This window comes from Serinus canaria, chromosome 26, assembly GCF_022539315.1.
Source record: "Serinus canaria isolate serCan28SL12 chromosome 26, serCan2020, whole genome shotgun sequence".
Lineage (NCBI taxonomy): Eukaryota > Metazoa > Chordata > Aves > Passeriformes > Fringillidae > Serinus > Serinus canaria.
In genome coordinates this window covers 2,326,331-2,354,221 of record NC_066339.1, presented here as the reverse complement: position 1 = coordinate 2,354,221, position 27,891 = coordinate 2,326,331, and the positions used below count along the sequence as shown (strand labels likewise).

General features: G+C 46.2%; 1 protein-coding gene across 4 annotated transcripts; it reads right to left on the bottom strand.

Annotated features, from left to right (window-relative positions):
• Positions 1 to 117: 117 nt before the first annotated feature.
• On the bottom strand, positions 118 to 27,332 carry KCTD20 (potassium channel tetramerization domain containing 20). 4 transcript variants are annotated; one of them, XM_030232425.2, is made up of 9 exons: positions 27,167 to 27,185; positions 22,628 to 22,699; positions 6,368 to 6,564; positions 5,441 to 5,720; positions 4,300 to 4,402; positions 3,691 to 3,811; positions 2,554 to 2,751; positions 1,989 to 2,099; positions 118 to 576 (listed from the first exon to the last, which is right to left on the bottom strand). In XM_030232425.2, exons 3-9 carry the CDS (start codon positions 6,513 to 6,515, stop codon positions 284 to 286), a joined length of 1,254 nt encoding a protein of 417 aa, XP_030088285.2. In that variant the 5' UTR covers positions 6,516 to 6,564; positions 22,628 to 22,699; positions 27,167 to 27,185; the 3' UTR covers positions 118 to 283. The 4 variants fall into 4 exon arrangements, with proteins under 4 accessions (XP_030088285.2, XP_009095556.2, XP_050841279.1 ...); XM_009097308.4 differs by lacking the exon at positions 22,628 to 22,699 and having other exon boundaries at positions 27,167 to 27,332; XM_050985322.1 differs by lacking the exons at positions 22,628 to 22,699; positions 27,167 to 27,185 and adding an exon at positions 17,577 to 17,710.
• Positions 27,333 to 27,891: the final 559 nt, after the last annotated feature.

The window sequence follows — 27,891 nt, the reverse complement described above, 5'->3', positions numbered from 1 at the left end:
TGCTCTTCTTTCAGAAGTTTAGATAAAATATTCAGCACCCACCATCCGGAAGCCTTTGTAGTAGAAACAACAGGTCATTTCTTTTTGTCTGAGCAGACGTTGCTTTTGATTGCACAATTAAGACTATGGAGTGTGGCTCTTTATTAACATGCTTGAAATATGACAACGTAGTAAGAGCATGAACGAGGATAAAGCACCTTGCAGGAGTCTGTGTCCCATCACCTGGGATGAAACTGTGGTGAGAGTCTCCCACATCCAGCAGGATTCTCCACCCTGAGCCACACTAATCCGGTAGATCATTAACAACCATTTGGGAGAAGGGGGCGTTCAGTCTGTCCAGTTCATCCACTTGTGGGGGGTGATGCATGATAACCTCGTGGTCCTCTGAGACATCATCCCCCACCGTGACCAGGTTTGTCAGGGATTTGCTGCGAACACACTGGAAATCCACATGGCGGCTCTTGCCCTCCTCCTTCTCCCAGGACATCTGGATGAAGGGTCGCTGCACGTAGTTGTAGATCACCTCAGAGCGGCCACCAGGCCTCCTCTTCACCTTCTCCTTGCACGTGGGATACCCTGCAAACACAGACAGCCACTCAGTTCCTCTGCACCTCTCTGATTCATAAAGGGACAACAGGATTCCAGAACATCCAGGCAGGAGTGACTGTGGGATCAGGGTTGGACACATGCACAACTGAGCAGACAAATGCTCAGATTCCATATTTAGCATTATTGGCTTGCAAGACTGTTCTCTTTCCCCCTGAAAAGGAGTCCTGGAAGGCTGGGCATCCTTCAAGAAGGAAAACTTAAAGCTTCCGGAGCAGGTCATCCCCATGTGCCAAAAGATGAGCCAGTGAGTATGAGAAGGGAAAAGGGCCAAATAAATCAGGACAACTATAAGGATGTTGTGAGGTTATGTGGGGAGAAAATGAGGAATCAAGGCTGAACATGAGCCCAAGTGGGCAACAAGGACATGGGGACCTGGGCTGTACCAACCATGGTCCATCCAGCAGGCCCAGGACAGTGATTGTCCCCCTGTGCTGGGCACTGCTGAGGCACCTTGAGTACTGCATTCAATTTTGGGCCCCTGACAACAAGACAGACACTGAGGGGCTGGAGCGTGTTCAGAGAAGGGAATGGAGCTGGGGAAGGGTCTGGAGCACCAGGAGTGGCTGAGGGAGCTGGGAAAGGGGCTCAGCCTGGAGAAAAGGAGGCTCAGGTGGACCTTCTGGCTCTGCACAACTCCCAGGCAGGAGGGCTCATCTGGGGGGGTTGGGCTCTGCTCCCAGGGCACAGGGACAGGAGGAGAAGGAACGGCCTCAAGCTGTGCTGGAGGGGCTTAGATTGGATATTAGGGCAAATTTTTTCACCTGGGTTGTCCAGCCCTGGCACAGGCTGTCCAGGGCAGTGGTGAAGTCACCATTTGTGAAGGGATTTAAAAGACATGTGGATGTGGCACTTGGGGATATGGTAGGCTTAGCAGTGCTGGGTTAATGGTTGGACTCAATCATCCTAGAGGGTTTTTCCAACCTAAACAATTCCATGATCCTCTGACAGGAGAATCACACACAGCACTATGTGTAGTCAGCCTGCAGGTGCTGCACAGCACCAGCCATTCTGTGAGCAAACACAGCTACTATAACAATAAGTCTCCCAGGGCAGAGCCCAGCATTCTCTAAGCTCCCTGAGGGAAAGCCTGGGTCAGCAGGTGGAAGCATTTGACTCCTGTTTCCTGTTTACTCATTCCTAAGAAGACAAGTCGTTCTCCTACATGTTATGTACCTTTCACTTTCCTTTAAGCCCCCTGGCCAATTTCAGTGGCACACGGTAGAGGTAAAGGAAAAACATGCTGAGTTTTAACTGGCTTCGTAAAGATAAATGTAAAACACAGAGTAAACAAGGAAATGCCTGGAGTGCAGAAGAAATCAGGCTTTGCTGACTGTGGAGTCACCTGGTCATGCATTTCCCCTGCTGAAGCAGCACGTTACCTTCGATGCCAATGCGAATGTTCTTCAGGCCCCGCTCCTTCAACACAGCTTTTGCCACATCCCGGTTCTCGATGTACTTGAAGAATCTGTACAGCTTGGAACTGTAAAGGACTTGAGAAATAAAAGGGGTGATTAGAATCAACAAAGAGGAACCTTCTCCCTGCTTCTGGCATGCCCTGCTGTGCCAAAAGCCAGGTGTGGATTCCAAGGATTACTTCAGGTGTCTGTTTTCCTCGCTGGGATTAATTGCACTTCCTTTTAGGAGGGCAGAGATGCAAATCACAGTCTCAATAGACTGGGTGGAGATGGGAGTGTAAAGCAAAGAATATTCCCTCATTAAGGAGCCTGAAAAAGGCTAAAGGGAGGCAGAAACAGGAGGAAAAGTACAGTGAGTGCTGGGATCACTTCTAACTAGCCAGGCATCCTGCCTCCAGCAGCACCAGCTCATACAGAGCACACAAATCAGGGCTCCACGTGCCAGCATCTCCACCTGAAGGAAGCCAGCTTGGGAATGTGCTCCTTCTTTATGGCTGGGTGTGTGTGGAACAGAGTGCAGAGCCCTTACTTTGAGAATACTCCTCTCCCATGGGAGGTGGATGATCCTCATCCCAGTCCACGGTGTCCTCATCGGTCAGCACCACGATGTGACACTCCCGCTCGCCCTTCCGCGCGCTGTCCACCATGATGGGCAGGATCAGCTCCTCCAGGTAGCTGTCAAACTGCTTGTGAGCCCCATCATTGGAGAGCTCGTGTAACAGAGCACCTGAGGAGACACAGACCACAGCAGCTTTGCTGCAGCATGAAAATATCTCAGCTCTGCACTTCCCAGATCCATCCAAGAGCACAGCCAGAGTTCTTCTTCAGACAAAATGCTCAACATATGTTCAGACACATCAACAGCCTCCAGATCCAGAACTGGCAATGTCAGAAGTGCAGACTGCATTTCAAATGGGATGCAAATTGCACTGCAGAACCTTTCCATTCCCATTAAAACCCCACCAAGCTCCAATCAATACAGTGAAACAGTAATAGACTGAATAATTAATTCATTATGATACTTAACTTGAATTTCCAGCAACAACCTCTGCCCTTGAAAGTACATTTTGCTGCCTCCTCTGTGATCACTCACCAGAGAACAGGGCAGGAAATTCCACCCACAGCCTGTGTTATGATACCACACACCCCACTTCAGTAAAGTGCCTTTCACAAACCTACCTGTGTTAAAAGTACTTCTTTTTGCCAGTATGCCCACCAAAAAGCTGCTCCCAATCAAATCCCTTCATGACCAGGAATTCTACTGCTCTCCAGATTTGGTATCCTTGGTTGCTGCTCTGTCCATCAGCCTTTAGATTAAATTATTCATGATTCTCTGGTACATTTTGGATAGGGGTTATAATCTTGCTTTTAGCCTTCATTTTGTTGGCAGTAACAGCAAGCTCTGCTCAGCCTCTGTTAGAAAAAGAGGCTAAAATGTTTATAATTTGCTTTTGGAGCAAAGTGCCTGTGTTCTGAAGGATTTGATCACTTCACTTAGGATTGAAGCAGCCAAAAGGAAGCTGTTGAAATGCAACCTGAGCCCCAGTGAAATCCATGTGTTCATTCTTAAACCAAATCTCAAGATTAACAACTGCACTGAATCAGGATCAGAGTGCTCAAAGCCCTGCAGCTGATCTCCTAAGAGCTGATTTCTCTTCATACTTACTTAAATCTTGACATTTGATTGTGTTGAAATCAAAGTTTATGCAGAGGTAATCACATGTGTCTCGAAGGTCTGGGATGGAAATCCCATCAGGGCAATTAATGATTCCGGTTTTGTAATAATCCTGTGAATAAAAGGACAGTTTTTGAAGAGGAAAAATTATTAACATCTTGGACTATGATAATTCCTAATTAGTTCTTTATTTTGTTTACTAAAATTGGAGAGATACTGAAACTATTTATAAAACAGTCCTGCTGAGAAGCTACATCTTTTTTGCAGATCCTCTAGGGTCTGATAAATGATGAGCTCCAGTTAAAACCTTTCCATGGCACAGGGTTTCATAACATCACATATGCAATATGCAACACAAGGTCAGGATACAGCTCAAGAATTACAACAGCAGGACATAGAAAAGGTAAAAGGCAACATAAGCAAACATCTGAAATGTAGCGTTATACCAAAGCCTGCTATATTTTTTCTATAAAAATCACAAGGCAAAATGTAAAACCAGAATGCCCCAGGGAGTGCAGCTGCCTGGAGGTGGCTCAGCTGTGCACATGTGACAAACAGATTGTTTGTTGCTTTTCTCCCCACCTGCAGAGCTGCCCTTACCAGCACGGTGCGGAACACGGCTGAGCTGATCCCTTCTGCGATCTCGTACTCGCCCTTCTCGTTTGGCCGGGTGAAATTGTATTCTCTGCCTGGCCCAAACATTCTGAAAGAGGAAAAGAACTGTGTAAGTGCACAAGGACATCAAAATGCATTTATTCCAGAGACAAACAGGTGTACTGGGGTTAAAAAATTCTTTCCTGTGAGGGCAAGGAGGGCCTGGCAGACGCTGCCCAGAGAAGCTGTGGTTGCCCCAGCCCTGGAAGTGTCCAAGGCCAGGCTGGATGGGGCTTGGAGTAACCTGGGCAAGTGGAAGGTGTCCCTGCCCATGGCAGGGGGTGAAATGAACTGAGCTTCAAGGTCCCTTACAGCTGAGGCCATTCCATGATTCTGTGATGAAGCCCAGCAGTGACACAGAGACAGAGTAACTTAAACCTCCACTCCAATCTCTTCCTTAGTAAATAAGGACAAGACTTGGCTCAGGGAGGCCTCTGTTGCTATGGCTACTGCACTCTAAGGAACAAGCCAAAGGAACAGATCATTCAGTCCTAGGGCAGAAAATCCCCTGGCAATAAAGCCCTTGCACTGACCTACACCAGATAACTCCACATGACTTTAGATGCCTTGTTTTCCACAATAACCCATGCAAGGGTCAGTGACCCACCAGAACCCTTTGGCCAGAGAGGTGGAAGTGCTGGCAATACAGTACCCCCAGCAATATAGCACACAAGGATTTCTTGGTGCAGCAACAGGCTCCAGCCTCTCAGAAGGAGCTGAGTAACTTGGGAGAGTATCAAGAGGTGGCAGCAGGAAGGGATGGAGCATTATCATATTCCCCATTCAGGAGGAAGGTTATCAGCTGGAGACAGATGTACAGTTGACAGACAAGGCAAACTCTTGGGGAGAAGGAAAAGGAGATCACCTTTGGCTAAAAGTGTGCATGTTTTGATGGACATGGAGACTTATCTAGAGAACCACTAACTCTCCATCTGGTCAGGTCTTCTGGGCCTCACTCACAGCCAGATTCTGACTGAGGTCACCGTATGTTACAGATGACATCACAAAACAAACATTACATGTTTATTCCATTAAAAAAAAATTAAGACTGTCCTGATGTACCTTGAAGGTAACAGAAGTGACCCACCTTCCCAGCATGGTGTCAGGGTGAGCAGTGAAGATCTGGGGATTCACTGCAAAGCGGGTGCCATCCACCACCAGGGTCACTTTCTCTGGAGCTACTGTCTGGGAACTGCTGCTTGAAGACAATGCACAGCATCCATGGCGTTCCTGGGTACTAAAATATTCCAGCTGTCTCTTATTTCCATCTGGGATATGGCAGCTGTGAGGTTCTTCAGGAGCAGACAGCATGTTACAGATCTGGGGATTTACTGGGCAAGTGTTGTGTCGGCATTCAGAATCCAAACCTGAGGGACACAAACAAACATTGCAAGGGGAGGAGAGAATTTATTGAAAAACATCATTTCATAGTAACACTTCCTACTGAAATGAGAAAACTGAGTCATGCAATAATTAAGGATGCCATAACTGTCAGGGTGCTGTTATATGACATAAAACTAGGCTGTTATTGAACAGAACCAGCAGCTGGCTGTTTTGGTGAGCCATGGTGTTTAATGTTCCTTGCTAAAGCAAAATGGATTCAGCTGAAAAGGGCAGGAGCACAGGAATTAAACAAGGCCAGAAATATAGACCCAGCCTGATGGCAGGACTCCCACAGGAAGCTGAGCAGCAGCACACACCTCACCAGAGTGCTGCAAGGCAGCAGTGCCCAGTGCCAGTCCGTGGTGGGCACACAGGACTGTCCAGATGCCTGCAGTGAATCTGCTCAGGGCCAGCTCCTGGCTGGCCAGGGCACTCCTGTGGGATGGTCTTGCCAAGATGCTGAACTCTGCTGTGAACTTCTGACCTTTGGAGCAGCCTGGCACAGGCAGGGCACATACTGCCCAGTGCAAACTGCCCTGTGATACTGCAACATTTCCCAAAACATTACACCCCTTAAAGCCCAAAACATAATCTCCCTCAAAGATTACAATGTTGAGGGCATTATCCTTACCCTCAGTCCTGGGAACTGCAGGGCTGTGACCTCCTAACACCACAGAACTTTCTTCTGACTCACGGGCTGCTGCAGTTCTGTTTTCCACAGGACAACTGGACTCCAGATTTCTCAACCAGTCTGTGCCCCCAGCACAGTTCCCATTCATGCTGGGCTTCTGTGCTGTGAGGAGTTGGTGGCGTTTCCTAAGAGTAGAGCTGGAGAGAGAATCCAGGCTGTTAGTTTTGGAAGAAACTCCCAAGCAAGGAAGTTCAAATCTCTGTATCTGGTACCACAAACAAGGTCCCTCAGGCTCAAAAGGCATTTCTCCAGGTATTTAACTGTGTTTCAGAGGCTTATGGTGCTGGTTATGCCCCTACCCTCACATGGAAAGGGGGAAAAAAGATTTTAAAGTAATCAGGGGTCTATTAAATCTATTTAATCTATAGACCTTCATTTTAAAGCTAAGTCTAAAGCCAATGATGTATTTAGATCACATGTGTGTTCCTGCAAATACCTTCCTGGCAACTCCTCCAGACCTCAACAGCCCTTTAAAAATGTTTATATTCTTGACTCTCAGTCCTGGCCAAAGGAGCTCTATAACATGGTTACAGCCTGAAATGACATTTTCCCACTTAACAGCTCAGGCATTGCCTCTTAACCACTCTGAGGTTTGACCAAGAGGTTCCCTGCTCCCAGTCATTGCCTTGGTTTTGGTTCTTTCTTCCTGATTTATGCAGTGCTGTCACACAGTGCTCCCCCCAGTATTTAACCCACTACAGTCCCACAACCAACACTTGGATGGTGCAGAAGAGCCATGGCTGGAGCGGCCCCACACACCATGTTTTAACCACTGCCACTCATATCTGGAACGCTCTTCCAGCATATGTAGGGACACAGCTTCCTTTTTTTTCCAAGTAAAATTCCTTTTTCCTTCTATCTTTAAGACCCACTTCACTCCTTTCTATCTCCTAACAGATCCGATCTCTTTCCCTCATTCTCTCTGGCATTTGCTTTGCTCTGGACAAGAACCAGCTCTCCTTTCTTGGCCTCAAGTGTTTTCCTTTCACTCTCTCAAACGTAAAACACCAATTTCCTCATTAATGAATTTTTCCAATTTCCCCCCTGCAGAACAATTGTCCTGTGTCTTTCCCTTGGCTGAATGATGACTGCAGGGCCTGCGGGTGCCATCTCTGATGCCTGGCAGACACAAAGCAGCAAAAACACAGCACCAATAAAACAGCAAAATGCCAAGTCAGAGTTGCTGAGTTTTCTGGCCAGCACCTGCTGAGGGTGAAGGCTTTAATGAGCAGTTCAGTGGTGGGTTTCAAGCCCATTGTTACTGGCAGTCTGAATTAAGCACTTTATTCCTAATGAGAATTTAAAAAAGGAGTAACAATTCATTCCTTTTGTTCTAAGTTGCCAGCATTATTATATCTGTATATTTTTAGAAAATCTGCTCCTTACAAATCATGTGATGGTCATCCAAAGAAAGATTTTTGGCAACAACAAAACCATTTCTTTTTTTAAAGGCTCTGGTTGGCAGCACAGTGACACAAGGAGCCCCAAAGGTCATCTCAGTGCCAGCAACCTGAACAGCACCCAGAGCACTGCCTTGCCCTCTGCTCTCACCAAACACCCAGGGTGGGAAAACTCCCTCTCCCCACAGCTTCCAGGCTGCTTTCCTGTCCTGGCTGCCTGGACCTGGAGAAGCCCCTCAGCAGTCCCAGAAACCCCTGTGAATGCTGCCTTGTACCTGGGAATAGACTCATGGAATATCTTGAGTTGGAGGAGAACATCAGTATGAGAGCTCACCTCCCTGCTGCTTGCAGGGCCACCCACAACTGAACTGTGTGACCAAGCATTTTATAGTGAGAACTGTGGAATATCCTGGGCTGGAAGGGACCCACAGGGATCACTGAGTCCAGCTCCTGGCCCTGTACAGCCAGCCCAACAATCCCACCCCATCCCAGGAGCTCTGGCAGCTTTGGGGCTGTGCCCATTCCCTGGGGAGCCTGGTGAATGCCCAGCACCCTCTGGGGAAAAAACCCTTCCTAACATCTTAAGTGGGATGGACATGGTCCCACATGAACAAATCTTTTACCTGAACAAAAGTAACACAAACTCCATGTGAACAACCTGAGCAACCCTCTGCCCTCTTCTTTTGTGTGCCAGAGCAGCAAAAGGAGGGGGAGAATGTCCAGCAGTGCCAGGTAGTGGGACACAGGGGTGTGGGGGGAAATCTAAATATGAAAAGCCACATACTCTAAAACACCCTGGAGGGAATAAAAGCCCACCCCTACCTCTTCCCCCCACCAGAAGTCTTTAAATAACTTCCAGATTTGACAATGTCCAGTGGAACAAAAAGTCAACTATTCCCCTGTTTCACAGCACTGTGATTATTGTGAAGAAATGGAATTTTTTAAGACTGCAAATGTTAAAGTATTTATACAACTAATAATGCGATTTCAAACACATTCACTGAATTATTATATTGTATGTTTTGACCCTGAGATTAGCTCAGTTGGCTGGAGCATGATGCTGATAACACCAAGGTTGTACATTCAATCCCTGCATGGGCCATTCACTGAAGAGTTGGACTTAATGATCCTTGTGGGTCCCTTTCAACTCAGAACATTCTGCAATCTGTAATCAGAACCTAAATACTTTAAAATTTGGTAACTGCACTGAAAGCCAAAACCCGTTTAAATGCAGTTTGATTTACCTAGGGAAAAGTACTTTGAGAAGGGGAAAAGAATACCCTTGTTGAGCAGATATATAATCATAACCCTAATCCTAAGAGAAAGCCCTTAAAGGGAGTTATTCTTAGAGACTTGCTGTCTGTCAGGAGGAACTCCAGAATGCTCTGGGCTGGAGGGACCTTAAAGCATCTCAAGGAACACTTGCCACTAGCCCAGGTTGCTCAGAGGAACAGACACCACACTGGTTGTGCTCAGGAACTCTTCTCCCCCAGCATTAACTTTCCTACACTGAAACAATATCCCTGACAAAGCTGATGCTGCAACACTCACCAGGGAACAGGATTTGCTCTGTGAGCTGACAAGAACTCCATTAAGAAAACAAGATAAGCATAAAATTTACTTGGGCCTCTTTCTTCCAGGAGTGCTGAATTGCTGCAGCTCTGCCAACAACGTCCCCTTGCTGTGCCTGAACAATCTCTTGACTATTTAATGCATTACTCAGCAGAGAGGAGAAATTAGGCAGGAAATCAGATCAATAAGTGGAGTGTATGAAGGCAAAGAGCAGAGTTATTCAGGGACACTCAGACTCCATAACTTCCCCAGAGCTCTGCCTTACAAGCCCCATTTAAGTGATGTCAAATAGCACAAAACACCAACTGAATTTCACAACAACCAAACTGGGTTGGATGAATGTTGAAATCTTTGTTCATCACCTCAAGCTCTGAATTAAATGCAGAGACCCTGCACACCCTTCAGCAGAGTCCTTAACTACAGCAGCTCAGAAATTACTTACAGAACCATCACCAGTTACACAGGAACTACAATACACCAATCTTCCCTTGTCATTCCCCTCCTTTTGCTGCTTAATCTGCTAAGCAGGATTGCCAGGAAAAAAATGGCCCAGCTGTTTGACATCTTTCTCCTCCTTCTTTTCTGTTTCCTTCAACAAAGTTGAGCACCAGCAAAACCTGCTGAAAACAGCTGCTCTTTGCAATGTGGTGGCTCTCCCAAGCAGAAGATCTGACTTTCCTCTTTCCTGGAAGTGGAACATCCAGTCCTGCTGATCATCTGACCCAGCTCAGGCTGATGGCATTTCCCTGTCTCCTGGTCCCTCCCGGCATGCCAAAATCCTGCAGGTCGTGTGTCAGCAGAAGTGAGGGAAATGAGTAAAGATCTTTTGGCACATCTGGCTGGTACAATAAATCCCCAAACTGGTCATTTAATGTGACAAATATATTACAAACACACCCAGAACCAAGTGGGGAAACAAGTACATAAAGACTTCAAGGCCAAACTCCTGCCTGACCAGCTTACAAATGTCCTGGTTTCCTTTCATGCCCAGGATCAAGGAGAACTACCCGTGGTGAGAATGAATGCCTATAAATAATAATTAGCACCATTCAGCTTCAAAGCTTTTTACAAATATTAACTGCTCATTGCTCCTAAGAGCCCTGGGAAGCACTGCAGGGAAGTGTTTTATGAGAGAAAACAGGGACAGTCAGGCAGAGAGCTAATCCTCAGGCTCAGAGCAGCAGGCCCTCTGCCTGCTCAGGTGTTACTGACTTGGAGCACGTTCACTACTCAGCTCCTGGCCCTGCACCAGCAGTTCCCCTGTGCTAGCAGGACAAACACTGCCAGGTTACCACCCTCCTTAGAGGGCTCCTTCCACGCATGTTTCCACCCTCTGGGAAGTGTAAATTGGCTTGTACCACAGGATGGCTCAGGAACAGTGAACAGGCACCCTGATGTCTTTCCTCACTTCTCAGTGACTTGTCTGCATGCTCAGATCCTGTGGAGCAGGCAAGGACCAGTCCACAGAGGAGCTGAAGCCTCACAGCTGGATTGTGGGAGCTGGGCATTCAGGAGCAGCAAAAGCCCCATGTCATATTCAGCACTAAAGATCAGAGAAAGAACTCCTCCAGCCAGAGAAAGACTGGGTTTTTAATTTCTTTGAAGGGAATCAGTATCAGAATCAAAAAACAAAATTCCCATCTGGCTCTGGCCATCTATGGAGCATGTGGGACACTCCTTCCTCTGGAACACAACAATGTCAAGAATGAGCTGTGCAACTGCACAAACATCTCTGTTCTCCAGACCCTGTGCTGGTGGTCCCACTGAAATAATCTCTATTTAAACTTGTCTAGAGCCTTGTCTTTTGTTAAGGGAAAAACACGGAAGTCAAATTTAAGTTGTTTTTAATCACAAAGTGGAAACACTTTAATTTTGCAATGTGCCATTGGTACAAACAATTCATGCTGCAAATGTTTTGCAGAGATAAAGAGGCTGATCCCTGTTCCTTGCAATCCTTAAGGAAGTGTTCTGGAATGTAAAGAGGCTGTGACATCTTCAGTACATTATCCTTCCCCACCCTAGGAGATCTAAAGCACATCCAAAGCCACTTCCCAGTGCATGCAGCTCTCACCCCATTACTGGAAGAGCTGAATGGCTTTACAAGCACAGAGCACCATGAACAAGGTGATGTGTGCCATGAAAAGAAACTCAAATACTGCAACGTGGCCAGCAGAGAAAACTCATTCAGATACAGCACATTTATAAAGCAAAAGAAAGCAAAAGCATCAGTACAAACGTGCTGGTTTCTACTTTTTATGTATTGTATTACATAAATACAATATTTTATTGTATTTATAAAGATATACTCATTGGATTTTTTTTTAAGGAGCCATTATAGAGTATTTTAAGCATGAAGAACTTCAGAGAAACTTCAAGGAAAAATCATGAAAAGCCTAGCTGCCAAAATCCATTGAGGAGTAAAGCCCTGACAGCTTATACAGGGTCTCACTGTCATCTGGCATGGCAAGAGAGAAGGTGTCAGAGGGTAAGAATAGTAGAAATGAGTGCCTTTACTTCACCATTTGGTTTGCAAACGGTGAGGAAGCACCAGCAGTGAGTGAATCAGCTGGTGAACAATCCTCCCCTCTTCCTAAACCACAGCCTGACCATCACGACAGAAATAAAACTCCAAACAACTCATTTTTAAGGTGACAACACTCCTTTAAGTCTACAAAAACATTCCCACATACAATTATTCTCAGAAATATGAGCAAGCAGGAAACACGCACACGCAGGGTGTGCCTGACCTAATTCCAGCCCTACTCTGAGAACAAGATGGATTTCTGATGGAACTGCACGTCTTTCCACACTGGCTAAAGCCTGGCTTTAATTTGTGTCCTGGTTTAACCCCAGATGGCAACTGAGCCCCAAACAGCCACGTGCTCACTGCTCCCTGCTGGGATGGGGAGAGAACTAGAAGAGTAACTCGTGGGTTGAGAGACAGACATTTTATAGGTAAAGGAAAAGAGAAGGTTGTGTGGAGACCTCACAGCAGCTTCCAGGGTCTAAAGGGGCTCCAAGGAAGCCAGAGAGGGACTGCTCATAATGAACTGGAGTGACAGGATAAAGGGGAATGGCTTCCCACTGTCAGAGAGCAGGGATGGATGGGATACTGGGAAGGAATTGTTCCCTGGGAGGGTGGGCAGGCCCTGGCACAGGGTTCCCAGAGCAGCTGGGGCTGCCCCTGGATCCCTGGAAGTGTCTGAGGCCAGGTTGGATGGGGCTTGGAGAAACCTGGGACAGTGGAAGGTGTCCCTGCCCATGGCAGGGGGTGGAATATGATGAATTTTAAGGTTCCTTCTAACCCAATCCAGTCTGGCATTCTATGATTCTATAAAAGCTGTGCATGCAAATAAAGCAAAAAAGGAATTAAATCCTCACTTTCCATGGGCAGGAAGGTGCTCACCTGTTCCCATCACCAGGGAAGAAAAACACCACCACTCCTAACATCCCCCCTGTTCCCTCTTCCCCAGCTCTGTATGCTGAGCATGATGCCATAAGGAGTGGAATATCCACCCGTGGGTCTGCTGGCCTGGCTGTGTCCCCCAGCTCCTGAGCATCCCCAGCCCACTGGTGGGTGGGCAGCAAAAAAGGCCTTGGTTCTGTGTGAGCCCTGCTCAGCAATAACTAAAACATTCCTATGTTATCAGCCTCTTTTTTTCCAGCAAAAATCCAAACCACAGCCCCCTATAAGGTACTAGGAAGAAAACTAACTTTATATCAGATAAAACCAGCATAAATTCTTGAAAGGTCTCCTTAGAATATTCCAAAAGTTTCTCTAAACATAAAAGCAGAGAAACAAATTAGCAATGATTGGCTTTCTACTTTGGAGAGAAAAAGGGCAATCTCATGGGTTTAAGATAAATAAGGATAAGTGTTTCCTGTGCATAAGGATTAGGGGAATCACTGTAAGGCATAAACCACAGCAGGGAATGCAGCACGGAGATAATGGATCTCCCCTGGGCTGGGTAACATTGGTTAAGTAAAAAAGCAGCCATCAAACTGCTAAAAAAATCTAATATTGGCAAGTAGGCAGCAATCCAACTTCTAATTTTCATAATAACTATTTGCTTCTGATCATCACATGAAGACTTTCCCAGGAAAAGAGAAAAAACAAATGATTCTGCCTGTCAGCTCAGTTCACCTGCAATAAAAACCTCCCAGGGGCAGGTAGTCATTCCAGAGGGCTCTGCAGAGTGACATGAACTCATCCAGTAGAAAGAAAGGCAAAAAGTGAAATGTTATCCTCTATTCAAAAATTACACCAGACCTGATGGTTCATTCTGTAACTAAGAAGGATCTTAAACCACCGCCCCCTCCCCCACCCAGTGCCACCCCCTGCCATGGGCAGGGACACCTTCCACCATCCCAGGCTGCTCCAAGCCTCATCCAGCCTGGCCTTGGACACTTCCAAGGATCCAGGGGCAGCCACAGCTGCTCTGGGCACCTGTGCCAGGGCCTCCCCACCCTCCCAGGGAACAATTCCTTCCCAATATCCCATCTATCCCTGCTCTCTAGCAGTGGGAAGCCATTCCCTCTTGTTCTGTCCTTCCAGGCTCTTGGTTCCAAGCCCCTCTCCAGCTCTCTTAGTCCCTTTAGGCACTTGAAGGGGCTCTAAGGTCTCCCTGGAGCCTTCTCCTGTCCAAGCTGGACATCCCCAGCTCTCCCAGCCTGGCTCCTCAGGTCTCTCCCAAGCAGGGAAAGCAGCACTGCCAGGCTGAGCCCCAAGCACTGCCCTGTGCACCTGAACCCATGGAGATGCTCAGGGCAAGGTGAGACTTGGCAGGGGTGGGGTTGCCACTCCCTGGCAGCTGTAGATACACCTGGAGCACTGGAGAACAACATGGTCCAGGCATTCACCTGGACTGTACCAGAGAGAAAAACATCCAGCTGCAGTCTTCACATGCTCTCACAAACCTCCTACTGATCCTTGTTTCATTTTCCCAACACAAACTCAAGCAGACAATAAAAGCTGATTTGTAGGTTGAACCAGCACAGGCACATGAGAAAAAGCTTTTCCCTTGTTATGAAATAACCCTATCAATATACAGAGAATTCATTTTCCATCTGGCTTCAAATGATATATGGAAAATAATGTCCAGCAGGCCTGATGCAATGCAGGACAGCCTGAAAATGTTGGCAAGAGACAGCAAGGAGGCTGATGAAATGCTGGATTGTTTCTCCCATTCTGTGCATAGTGCTACACTGTTAGCAAAGTTTACTGACTTACTCATTTAATTGAGGCTCAACAAAAATCCACTGTTTCTACAAATGCAATTCAAAACTACAGTTGGCAATATGGGTTTAAGGGTTTAACACTGCATTTGCACACCTTGATTTAAGACCTGGGGGTCACCAGGTCCTTCTGTCACCACCAGTGCTCAGTTTATGCACTGAACTGACCCCTCATCAGTGCCTCTCACTCACAGCAGCTTTTCTTTTGCCAATTTACAGCCACCAAGACTGAAACCTGCAGAAAAATAATGGATATTTATGAACTAGATGTAACCTATTACAGCCTTTCCCAAAATAGGAAGGTCACACCGTGGCAGCCTCACCAACAGAAGAGATGAAATGCATCCAGCAATGTTCCACCATCGGAGCAAAATTCCTCACCACAGCAACAACTTACTGCTTTTTTATTTCCCTCCCTCTGAGGCCCAAGGTATTCATGTTAGAGAGCAAACCACGTGAACTGTAAAGGGTATTTCCTCACAATACTAGAATAAAAACAGTCACCTGAAAGATTATATATGATCCTCATAAAGAGCTTCTTAGCTCTGGCAATGGCAGCTTTGCCAGTGCTATCTGATTAAATTCAGTACTTTTAATAAAGCTGGCCATGCCCATATAGAATACACACCTCCTTCCTTGGCAGAAGGTTGGATTGTGCAGATATGATCAGGGAAAAGGGAAAAAAAACTGTGGCAAAAGATGAGCTGATGCAAATATAAGTAGGATATTTTTACCTAGAGACAGGAAAAACAAATGTTCCCTGCTAAAATAAACAATACTGAGCTAAATAAAGTTTTAAGGCAGGTGACACCTTTGAGTTATACTCTCTTCACCTGTGTTAAATTAAGCTACAAATACTTAGGTGAAAGTCAGCAACAGGAGTAAGTGCTGCAGACAACAGTTTGGCTGTATTCTCTGTTCTACCATTTGCTGCAAAAGTATTTACAAAGATTTCAGAAAATCCCACACACTTCAGCAAAGCATAAAAAAGCTGCCTTATCCCTTTGGATTTAAAAAACCTTTTATTTCTCAGCTTTTGTTCTCAGGCAGTTAAAGCCAACTTGGTTCCAAATTCCCACCATTTCAATTCCTGCATTTGTATTACGAGAAGTCCAATATTTCAATTCTAAAGTGCAGCAAACAGCATAAGGACAAGAGTATTTCTGAGGGAGTACCAACAGAGAATCTGATCCACCTGCAACCACCAGAAGTTCTGATCACCCACATTTCCTGGTGTAACTCTGGAGCAAACCCTGTGCCCAGCACCCCTCACTTACTGCCGGCTCATCCGTGCTGGGTGCTCCCTGCACCACGACCCCGAAATCCTCCTGGAGCAGAGGGAAGCACCAGGCACAGCGAAGCTTCAGAGTTTAAACTCCTCGAGCAGCACTGGTCACTCCCCCAAAGCCCGGGCGGCTGATTCATGTAAATATTTCAGGTTAAAAGTCCCTCCAGCTGATTTGTGGAAAGTTTGACTATAATCTGTACGGTAACAGCTTAAAGGCTCCTCTTTTCAGTAAAAGCCTCCCCAATATCTCTCCAAATTCTTCATCTTTGCAGGAATTGTGTGGTAGAGAAGGCTCAATGTCATAAACCCCTTGATGCCATTTGGTAAAACACCCTCCTGCCACACATCCCTTAGACAGGCAGAGAGGCATTAGCCACCAGAATTTTTGGTTATGTACATAAGTATGAGAACACGGATTCCCAAGCCCAGGAGCCCCAGACCATGGGCCCAAACAAATTTACAGTAACTGAGGATAAAATGAGTTATTTTGACACATCAGTGCATTGCTGGGGAGCCTCAATAAGAACTACCACTCTCCCTCAGTGCCCAGGTGCCATCTTTATGTCACCTGGAGATGTTCCCCTCTGCCAGCTCAACTATTAAATCAATGGATTCTATCTCTTACTGCTTTCCCCTAAGATACAGCTGGATTGCTCAGAGACTGCTCCAATTTCACAAAACAACAGAATTAAATATATCACATATCATCAATAATACATAATTTTTAATGCAAAGAGAGTCTAAAGAGGCAGGAAACTATCTTCCTCCTGACTCCTGCCAGTGATAAAGCACATGTGTCCTGGCAAGCCTGAATAAAAGATGCTTTTAGAGAGCTCTTAAAAACAAACCAAGCAATACAACATAGAAAAAAAAAATTCCAAGTCACTAATTTACTAACTTTTGTATGCATGAACTTGTTATTACTTTTGGTTTGGGGGCAACATTCTATTCCTTTAATGCCCAGTTCTCTCATCTGTCCAGATACAGGTGCAATAGGCTGGCGGAATGTAAACAGCAAGAATCTCTAATCACCAAGAGGTGCTGTCCCACACCAAGTGAGGCTGGTGGCCATCATCAGGAGAAAGAATAGATGTGTATTTTTTAATACATAATTTACACAATCTGTGTATGTATAATTTAAAAATTAGCTTTCATAATTACCCTATTTGTTCTTAGGACAGCAACTGTCCACCGTGGATCTCTCAAAATGAGCACTGTTGTATTATCAGTGTGTTTTGAGCTACACAAGTTTTAATTAATTTAAGTAAAAATTAAAAAATCAGCAAAGACAACACCCTAAACCAAAATTCCTCTCATCATTTACAGTTTTGCTTGCTACAAAAAGTTATCTGACATTTCACACACGGCAAAAAGCACCTACTGGTTTGGACTCTTATTTTAGAAAGGCAGCGAGCAGCTCAGAACTCCACCTTCCTTCTCTGGAAGGGATCCCAACAAGTAACTGCTCACTCATTCCCGGCTCATCTGCTACAACTCTGCCCTACAACTCCAACTGCCATTCATTTCTGACCAATTACATAGCAGCACTCAGAAAATTAACAATAGGTGGCACGTTTTTGAAACTTGGATGCAGTCACAGGAGATTTCAAAATAATAACAGTGAAAAAACTCAAAGCAAACCCAAGAAACAAACCCAGGGAGGCTGCATGGCAGGCAATTAAATCTTGCCACGTTGAGAAGGAGGTTCAGACTCCAGGTCCAGCAGCAGTTTGTGCCTCGTGTCAAGGGCAGAAGCTGGCAAAGTCAGGTGTCCCCCAGCACTGGGCCGGGTCAGGCTGGCACAGGGTCCCTGCCAGGGGCACTATCTGCCACCCCCACGGGGCACTGCCCTATCTCACCCCAACAGGTGCTGGAAGCCTGTTCAGATTAAGCACAGCTGAAATCTCCTGTGGAAGGGCAGAGATGCTCCTTTGAGCTGAGGCACAAAGGGAACATTATGAGTGTTGTCCTTAGAAAGAACAGAGTTCTCCAATCAGACACATGGTTTAATTCTCATTAAGACACAGACAATAAGAAAAAGCAAAACAAACATAAGGCTCCTTTCACGGTGCAGCTGCATTAGTAACTGCAAGTAATACTGAGTAATCCGAAACCAAAATAAACACAGGAGTTTTATTTAGCACAATTACAGCTCTTTGGAAAACACCTCCTGATTTATTTTGAGGAAGGTAAGAGCAGGGGCTACAATTTCATCTAGGTGAGGCCAACCATTAGCACTCTGCCAGTTCAAGTCAGCAGAGAACCTGATACCTTATTTTCAAGAACTGAAAAACAGTTCATGATTTCAAACCAGCCAAGGTTTACAAGGGGACATTGGCAAGACATCTCTTGCTTTGTTTACATGCCTGAATAAATATTTTACATGTCAAGCATAGTTATAACACTTTCTAAGAATATTACATTACATTCTTTCTTCAATGACTAATAATTCTTCCACAAAAATATTTGGCTAGTGCAGCATTACAGCAAAATTAGTCAGGAACTGGAGCCTTATTTTGAGGGAGTAAAAAAAGGGAAATACCACAAAAAATATATAAAATTGAAAAAGCAGAGAAGATGCCTATTTCAACATACATAATGAGGAGTTTGTGCTGATGGAAGGTGTCCATTTGGGTACTGGATAAGGTCACTCTTGAAAGGGGGAAGCTCTAAAATTGAAGTGTATTCCAGAACAGGCCTCTCTGGCTTGTTTTTACCTTGACAAGAGAGAACCCAGCAATATTCTAGCCAGCTGGTTTCATGTCTACCTCAATGATAACACGCAAAAGAAATTCCAGGAATTTTTAAAAGTTACTTATTTCAAGGAAATGGTCTTCAAAGCCTATCCTTGTGAGGAATATTCACTCTTCTGCTGAATAATCCAAGAGAATCTTAAATTAATTAGCATCTTTCAGCAGCAGAGCTTATGTGTGATTTTAATAAATCTTTAACAAGAAGATAGCAGGCTCTGCAGGAAAACCTAATTAAAGGGTCTATAAATGTCCCAAAAGCAGCTCCCTCCAACCTGAGGATTTCAACTCAGTCCTGACCAGAGGTGACCACACAGTGACATTTTAGAGCTCTTAACATGGCCTTCATGAAACGAGGTGGCTTTTGTTAGTCTGGCTGAAGACACAAGACATCCATCTCCTCTTACTGCTGAACCTGGAGCATCTCTCCCCTAAGCAGAAGTCCAGCAGGGGAACATTTCCTCCAGCCCCGTGTGCCAGACACAGCCTGGGCAGCACGAGGGGCTGGAATGCTCCTTGTCAGGGCTCCAGCTGTTCCAGAAGTAAAGCCTTTAAGACTCATGGCTCTCAGTGTGGTTCACAGGAGGTTTTGTTTTGAGTTGTTATTTTTACTTCAGCTGTGACAGCCTTCTAATTAAAGATAGCACTAAGCGTCTGCAGCACACAGGGTGAGAGGCTGGAGAACACTCTATTTTCTGCACTAAGAATTATTTAATCTCTCAGAAATGCAATCATTCTACTCTTCTAGTGGTGAAGTGGCATTTCCCATAGCTGTTCATAACACCTTTGAAATGCTCTTGGAATGACTTAACAGCACAAAGTCAAGACACACAGAGGTGCCACAGCCATGGCATATAAACCAATTTTCTGAAAACAATTGATTTTCAAAACCAACTTTAAAAAAGAGCGGCCCATGATCTTGGCAAAGAACATTTTGTAATAGGGACATTTGACAGACAGGATACCATTTAAATATAGCACAGTGCTAATGCACAAAGCTCTCCACAGCTTTATAATTATCAATAAACAAACCCAGTTTCCCCCTTGCTCAGCCAGCACAAGGTAACAGAAATCATTAGACTGGTTTCACTTCTTGTGCAGAGCATCCCCAGCTGACCTCCTCTAACCCAGCTGTTTATCACTCCTTGGGCCTGACAGCAAAATTGCATGTCAACGCAGCTCCTTGCAGCAAATACACCCATTCTGGTCTTTCTGAGAGCCACCTTGTTCAGCCCTGTGAGGGAACTTCCACCCCCAGAACAGCAGGGGCAGTGACAGAGCTGTCACAGCGCCCTTCCCACCCCACCCAGCACATCTCAGCACAGCCTCACCCCCAGCCTGAGCTGGGACAGGGGCAGAGATGCTCCAGCCCCATTACTGGATGTGAAACAGGAGAGAATGCTGGGAATGAGAAATCTCTCCCACGTGCCCAAGAAATGCTCATGATCAATATTGCTGTCCATTAGTGCAGCATCCCGATCGATGGATTTGACTGCACTCAAAGGAAACTCTGAAATCAGCACAGCTGAGTGCAGAGATCCCAGCATTTAGAACAAAAGCCAAAACCTGCCTGTCCCTAGAGACTCCAACATTAGTTAATTTACATGGGCTTAGGATGTATCTCAGCAAAGCCTGGATATGGGTAAAACCTTGTGGTCTTTGGGCGCTTTATATTAAAGCTGAACCACTTCTCAAATATACCTGAATCATCTGATTTGCACATGACTGAATAATCTTATGATTTTTCATATTTGTAACTTGGTCAGTCGGGAAGGAAAAAGAAAAATTAGATGCTATAGAAAAAGGCCAGGTTATGCTCATATAGGTGAAACTCCATGGATTTAAGAAATCAAATTTTAACTGCAATCAAAACCTGAGATTTTAATAATTTCTATTTCTTTTCTATTCCTTAGTTGGATTCCTTTCCCAGGACAGGCAGTAAAGTCTTTTTTTCCAAAACCCCTATCAGTTTAAAGGCCTTTTCTATGTACACATCCCTCTCCTGAGGCTGTATCAGCCCCTGACACCTGACTAAGGGCTTCTCAGCAAGCATTAGGCTACAGGGAAGTCTGCAAGTGCCTGCTGGAACATTTCTGTCAATGGATTAGGGAACTCATTCATAAACACCAACTGCCAGAGCAGATAACATTCCAGGCAGACAGAAGCTTTTCTGTGGCTAGAGATTATGTAACGCCATGATTTTTAATCCACTCGCCCAGAGGAAGAAGAAATGAGCTCACTTTCACGGAGGTTAAAGGTTCCTTATTCTATTTTTCTCCATTATTTGTTCCAGTCATGTAGAACTAGCAGACGATACTGAGCACATGAACTGAGACTCAGAAAATCCACTGTGCTCATCTCCAGTCCATCCAGAACCTCTGCTGCTGCTGCCATCACTTTCTCTCTTCCTGCCTTTTCCATACTCAAATCTTTTGTGGACCTCTCGCTCCAGTTTATCTGAGTTACCAGAATAACCTGAGAATTGCAGTCATTCAGTTATAAAACAGGCACCACTTAGAAAAAAATTAATGTGAATGGTTATTAAACTGAGCATATTGCTCAAAGTGGGGCAGATGCTTAATCCTGGCAGTTTACAGGACATCCAGTGGCATCACGTGGACTCACAGATTCATTTCAGGAAACGTGACCAGCTGCTCTCCCAGCACAGCAAGTCACAGGGCTGGCCTCCAAGGGACTCACCTATGCCTTCTAGTCCAGGAATTATATTTATTGAAAACCCCTCTTTTATTAAACACGGCCTTGTTATTTACATCTTCCTCATCTGTTTCGCAAAGTTACGTAGCCAAAACTTTGTGTGCAAACCACATGTGAGCAGCAATCATTAACTGTTACACACCACTTCTCACTGCTGTCACAAGGCTCAGTTCTCCTGTTTTTATGGCTGCCAAGCTCTGCCTCCTTTTGAAAACTTCCTGATTCAATGGACTAAACTCTGACACCCACCACAGGTCAGGGACACAGCACTGTTTTATGGGAGCTGGTTGGGAAATGCATTCATTTCCCAGTTCTTGGAAATGTTGCTGCCGCTGAAAGCAGGACTGACTAATACACTCTAATCTGGACTGTTTGTCCACAAATTGCAGAGGCAGACCTGACACTGAGCTGTACTCTCATTTCTCTATCTTTAGTCCATTTCCATCACCTCTTTGTTATTACTTCTTCTGGCTACTTCTGTATTGAATCTCAGGCAGCTTTTTATTCTTGCAGTAAAAAGCTGAGTAATTCTCAGTCACTCTGACAGTGGGATACATATGACTGTTACATTTTATAGTTCACAAGGGAATTTCTGTATTTGTGTGTTCAGTAGCAAACCCAAAGTAATGGCTTAACATTCCTGCTCCCAGGAGCAATCCATGTATTAACACAATTTTTAACAGATGCACACAACACATTTGAGCTTGTTCTAAGGGCAACAAGAAAAAAACAATCATAAATTGCAGAAGAAATTACTGAATGTTGAGCTTCAGCAGCTACAGGCCATGTTCAATGCTGCTTCCAAGACTAACAGACATTGATTTTCCTTCTCGATTTCAGGCCTGTGCTTATGGACCAGCTGTCCTTCAAAAGTCCTTAGTGCTCTTTTGTGCTCCAAAAAGTGGATCCAAAGCCCACAGGGGCCAGTGAAGTCTGTGCAGAGGCTGGAGGATACATTGTGACTGCAAATTAGAACTGGAGCAAGACACAGGAGGAGAAATGGTTGTGAAAAGTGATGGAATAAGGCAGGAAAGGAAGGCAGGTCCCAGGACTTCAGCTACTTCAGCACCTGTAATTATTGCCCTGTAACACTCCCAGTACACATCTCCTCTCCTCCCCACTACCTGCATTACAAATCCCAGCTTCTCTGCACTGTCATGGCTCAGGACAGGGAGGATGTTCAGTGAACAATTCACATGGCAAGGCCATCCAAGAGCCAGAGACCCAAAACTGTACTAACCTTGGCAAAGATGGTCCAACAGTGCTACCCAACTGTCATGTTGGAATTGGAGGGGACATTGGGATGAGAAACCTGAAATCAGAGCGGCTTTCATCAGCAGCCTAGCCAGGTCTCCCCAAAAACCAGATATTGCAATCACACTGTTTCTACAAAAATGTTAATGACACTAAATTGGTAATTTCTAAAATTTACTTAGTCTAGTTATGCTATTTATGCTGATGGCTCCCCATCCTTTTACATTTTCCCCCACAGAAAAGGTGTTTATTGTGCTGCTTGTCTAGATGTGGGTTAAATTAGCCAGTAATGTACTGATCCTCTGGCTAAATTCACTTTTTATTAAGAAACTCATTTAAAAATCAGGAGATCCTTTAGACAGCTCAAGTGACCTTTATCAGCAGGCACCAACTCAGCACTTTTCTTGTAAAGAAAGAGCTCATTATCCACACACTCCTCTGGGATCCCCAAGCAGAACACAGAAGTTTCAGAGTCCATCCCAAGCTGAAGCTTTCAGAAGACTAACTTGGCATTAATTAGACAGGATTTGACTTTCTAGGAGGAGGAAGAATTCTCGACAGTGGCTTTGGCAAGCCCAGGCACCAAAGAGAGAGCTCACAGGTGATATTTCAGGAGTGCTGCAAGGCTCCTTCCCCCAGATTTGGCTGCTGAGTTGGCCTTTCATTGTGCAGTGACTTTCCAAACAGACTCTGCAGCTCTGTGATGCAATTATTAATCCAGTCCCACTGCCTGGCCAATGTCCCTTGGTGATCATAGCTTTTGGCAAAGGGGGACAGAAGTGCTGTTAACTACAGCCCTGGAGCCTTACAGCAAATTCATTACATAGGGTAAAATGTTATTTACTTATCTCTACAGCCAAATTTTCTGCTTATGGGTTTTCAGGTGCTGAAGTAGAATGAACAGCAAGCCTTTAAGCAATATTATACTTTGATTCTCCTGAATGTACTGCTACACAGTGAACTGAACACTTGGCTGCCTGTCGTGGGCACATGGAACGAGTTCAAGATGAGGTCGAGTGACGAACACATCCTGGCACGGCCCAAACTCGGGGCTGAAAGTATCAACTGATAAAATGAGATGATGATTCTTACTTCTCATGACCTGTAAAGACAGACTGAGTCACCACACAAAAAATGTTATAATATCCTGAACGGAAAACTCCAAGCAAGTGGTTATGAAACCTCTTGGATTCTGAGAAGGCAGGACTGAGCATGCCAAAACATGAAGGTACTTCAAAGAGACTGAGGTAAGATCAGATTCATGATCAAATCAGCTGAACTAAGAGAGTTTCTCAAGCCTGATGGTTAAAAATACTTTGGGGATGCAAATATTGATGACTGGTGTGCAGAACTCAGGTAAGGACACCTCTGGAGCACAGGAAAAGAAAGAGTAACTTTGATTTTATACCAGACACATCTAACAACTCTAGAAGAATCTTAGATTATACATTTCTGTTAGTAATTCCAAAAGCCTCATCACTGGTTGCGTTATCTTATCTGCTATTCCAAGAACTGTCTCAAAACCTTTCCAGAGAATAAACAACCCCAAGAAAACCCCATATTCACATTCTCTGTCTGCAGGTACATGCACTTTACATCCAACAGCTCTAATGACTTTGCTACTTGGTTCTCACCACTGTTAGAAGCATAGAAATAACCAGTTTGGTTCCTTCACCTACAACATCTTCCAGCTGCCCCTGCAGCTTGACTGAGCTCACTGAACTCCACTCATTTATAGAGAGCAACTACGAAACAGAAAGCTCCCCCAAAATAAAATGATGCAATGAACTCCTACCAGAAAGATCATTCTTTTCAAGCCCAAATCAAACACAAAACTCATCCTCTTTAATTCTGGCAGCACAAGACAGCATCAAAAGATATCAAAAAGCTTCACATGCTGCAAATTAGTCTGCCTTGAAACAAACACCAACAAATCAGCACATGCCTATTTCCATGAGAGCAGAACTTAACCTATTCTTCATTGCTTTAAGATAAGATGAAGTAAGTCTAGACTCAGTCTTCTGCACAGGCTTCCCCTGGTTTACATAAGCTGCTGCATTTCAGCCATAAGATCAGAACATGGATGTTATTATGGAAAATAAAGACAACTGTTGTACAGGCTGCTTTGCAGAAGAGCATTTGTTAGTGATGTAAATACAGTTATGCTGTATTTACATCACTAACAAACAGTATGTTTATTTTAGCAAAAGGCAGCTGCTTCCCTAAAGAGAATAATAATAAAGGCACGTGGAAATCCAGTCTGGAGAAGAATAACTCTCACAAGCAGCTTTGTCTACACACTAACCCACAGTTCCTGACCCAAATAATTCAATGTTTTGATGCTCAGATCACTGGAAACACTTCTGAGAACTGAGCACTGAGGTATTTATAACCCTCCAAGCCAGGTGACTGTGAGCAGTGCAGCCTCCCAGCCCCTGCACAGGGTAAACAAGGACACACCTGAACAGGGAAAGCTCAGGGTTCCTGTTGATCCCAGACACAACTTCCTTCCCAGGAGCTGTTTGTGACTGCTGCTAATGCCAGCAGGAAGGACTGGGACTGAGGTGTGGATAAGGCTGTCACAGGGACCACAGGTGAACTTTCTGCCCTAAAGCCATAATCTACAGCTACAACACGATTTGGGGTGCAGCAACCCTGGCAAAACAATTCAGAACACTCTCCCTACAGAGGCTCTCAATCTCCCAGGTTTACAGAATCCCAGAATGGTTTGAGTGGGAAGAGACCTTAAAGCTCATCCTGTTCCACCCCCTGCCATGGACAGGGACACCCTCCACTAGCCCAGGTTGTTCCAAGCCCCATCCAGCCTGGCCTTGGACCCCTCCAGGGATGGGGCAGCCACAGCTTCTCTGGGCAACCTGTGCCAGGGTCCCACGACCCCACAGGGAAGAATTTTTCCCCAATATCCCAACCAAATCTACTGTCAGGGTGAAGCCCTTCCCCCTTGCTCTGCCCAGGCTCTTGCAAACAGTTTCTCTCAATCTTTCTGCAGGCTCCTTTCAGCTCCTGAAAGGCCACAATGCAGTCACCCCAAACCTTCTCTTTTCCAGTTTGAACAACCCCGCATCTCAGCCTTTCCTCACAGCAGAGCTGCTCCATCCCTCTGATCACCTTGGTGGTCTCCTCCAACAGCTTCATGTCCTTCCTCTGCTGGACCCCAGGGCTGGAGGCAGCTCTGCAGGTGGAATCTCACCTGAGCAGGGCAGAGGAGGAGAACCCCCTCAGCCTGCTGCTCACGCTGGGGGAGCAGCCCAGGCCTCTGGGTGTTCTGGGTCCAACACACCTGACCAGGGCATGTCCAAGCAACTCATGCACAAGTCCTTCTCCCAGGGCTGTTTTCCAGCCCTTCATTCCCAGCCTGGATTGATACTGGAGGTTGACCTGACCCTGGAGCACCTAGACCTTGATCTTATTAAATCTCATACCTAAGACTGCATTATTATCATCCCTTCCCTGAAGAGCATTGGGTCACTGAGATAGCAGAACAGAGATGGGCAGGATCACAGCTGACACAAAAATGTGCCTAGGAGCAGAGGTGGGCTGAGATCTCACCCACTCACCCATTCAGGGGAAAGCCCCTTAGAAATTCCTGCTCCTTTCAAATCACAGTGGGGCCAGAAAGGAGGGATGAAAAGGAAGGTTCACTCAACCCTAAAAGCACATTTAAGAATAACACTGCACCAGCCTACAGCCCCAGAGCACGTGTAGGAGGGTGGTGTGTGACCCCAACACCCCAAGGGGAGGCTGGTTCCATTCTGGGGGCGGGGCACAGCACTGGGCACAGCCCAGGCCTTACAGCCCAGGAAAATGCGAACACCTCAGGAACACGAGGATGCAGTGCTAACCTAGGGATAACAGTCCCAGCCCCCTACCAAACACAGAGTGTAGGAGACAATCCAAAGACCCCCTTTGTAAGTAAACACTACAAAGGTGGCAGCACCCCTATCTCACAGATGGCTCCCGTTAGTGCGCACAAGGCACTGTCCCCAAACACCCTCAGAGCAGCCCCCAAAGCCCTCCCAAAGCACATTCACAACAACAGAGTCCTCTGTGACCCCAGACACCCACTCAGCCCACAGCCCACTCCAGCATATCCTGTATGACCCCCAAACACTCCCTCAGCCCCACAACCCCTATGATAGCCAGACCCCCTCCAGAGCCCTCTTCCATGTCCCCTGTGATCCCTAGAACCCCCTCCAAAGCACATTCACAACAACGGAGCCCCCTGTGGCCCCCAGCGAGCCCCTCAGCCCACTCCCCCATGTTTCCTGTGACCCCCAGGCCCCTCGGCCCCGCACTATCCTCTGTGCCCGCCGGGCCAAGAAAGCACACCCCCCGCCCCCAACCCCCTTTTCCGGACACAGAGCGTACTGCGGCCGCTCCCAGGCCTATAACCGCCCTCAAAGCACTGGGAGCACGGAGAAGACCCCCAGAAGCTCAGAGGAGATCGGGAAGGGACCCCCAAAGCCCCGCGGGGTCCGCGGCCGCCCCTCGAGGCCTCACTCACCGCGTCCCCGCCGCGGCCGCTCCCTCAGGCGGGTGGTGGGCGGGGCCCCGCCTCTGAGCCCCTCCCACCGCCCACGCCGCCACTTGATTGGACTAGCTCCGTGATTGGCTTTCCAAATTGACCAATGGGAACGGAGAAAGCGGGAGAGGGCGGGGCGAGAGAGGTCGGCGCCCGCGGGGAGCGGAGCCGGCCCAGTCCAGCCCAGTTCCCTCCCAGTCCCCTCCCACAGCCCCTTTCTGTCCCTAAAAGCGCCTCCCAGTCCTCATCCGCTCCTCTCTAAGTCTATCCCAGTCCCCTCCCAGTCCATCCCCGTCTATCCCAGTCTGAGCCGGTGCCCCCCTCCCCGTAGTTCCAGAGCCCTTCTAGCGCCCCTTTTGTTCCCAAAAGTACTCTTCTTGTCCCTCCTAGTCCCATCCAATCCTGTCCTAACGCCTCCCAGTCTATCCCAGTGCCTTAATAGTCCACTTCCAGTGCCCTTTTTGTCCCTAAAAGTGCCTCACAGTCCTTCCCAGTCCTATCCAACCCCTCCCAAATCCCATTTAATCCCCTCCAAATCTATCCCAGTCACTCCCAGCTAATCCCAGTCTATCCCAGTGCCCTCCAAATCTATTCCAGTCACTCCCAGTTCATCTCAGTCTGTCCCATTACCCCCTCCCAGTCGCCTCACAGTGCCCATTTTGTTCCTAAAAGTGTATTTTTTGTCCCTCCCAGTCCCTTCAAAGCCC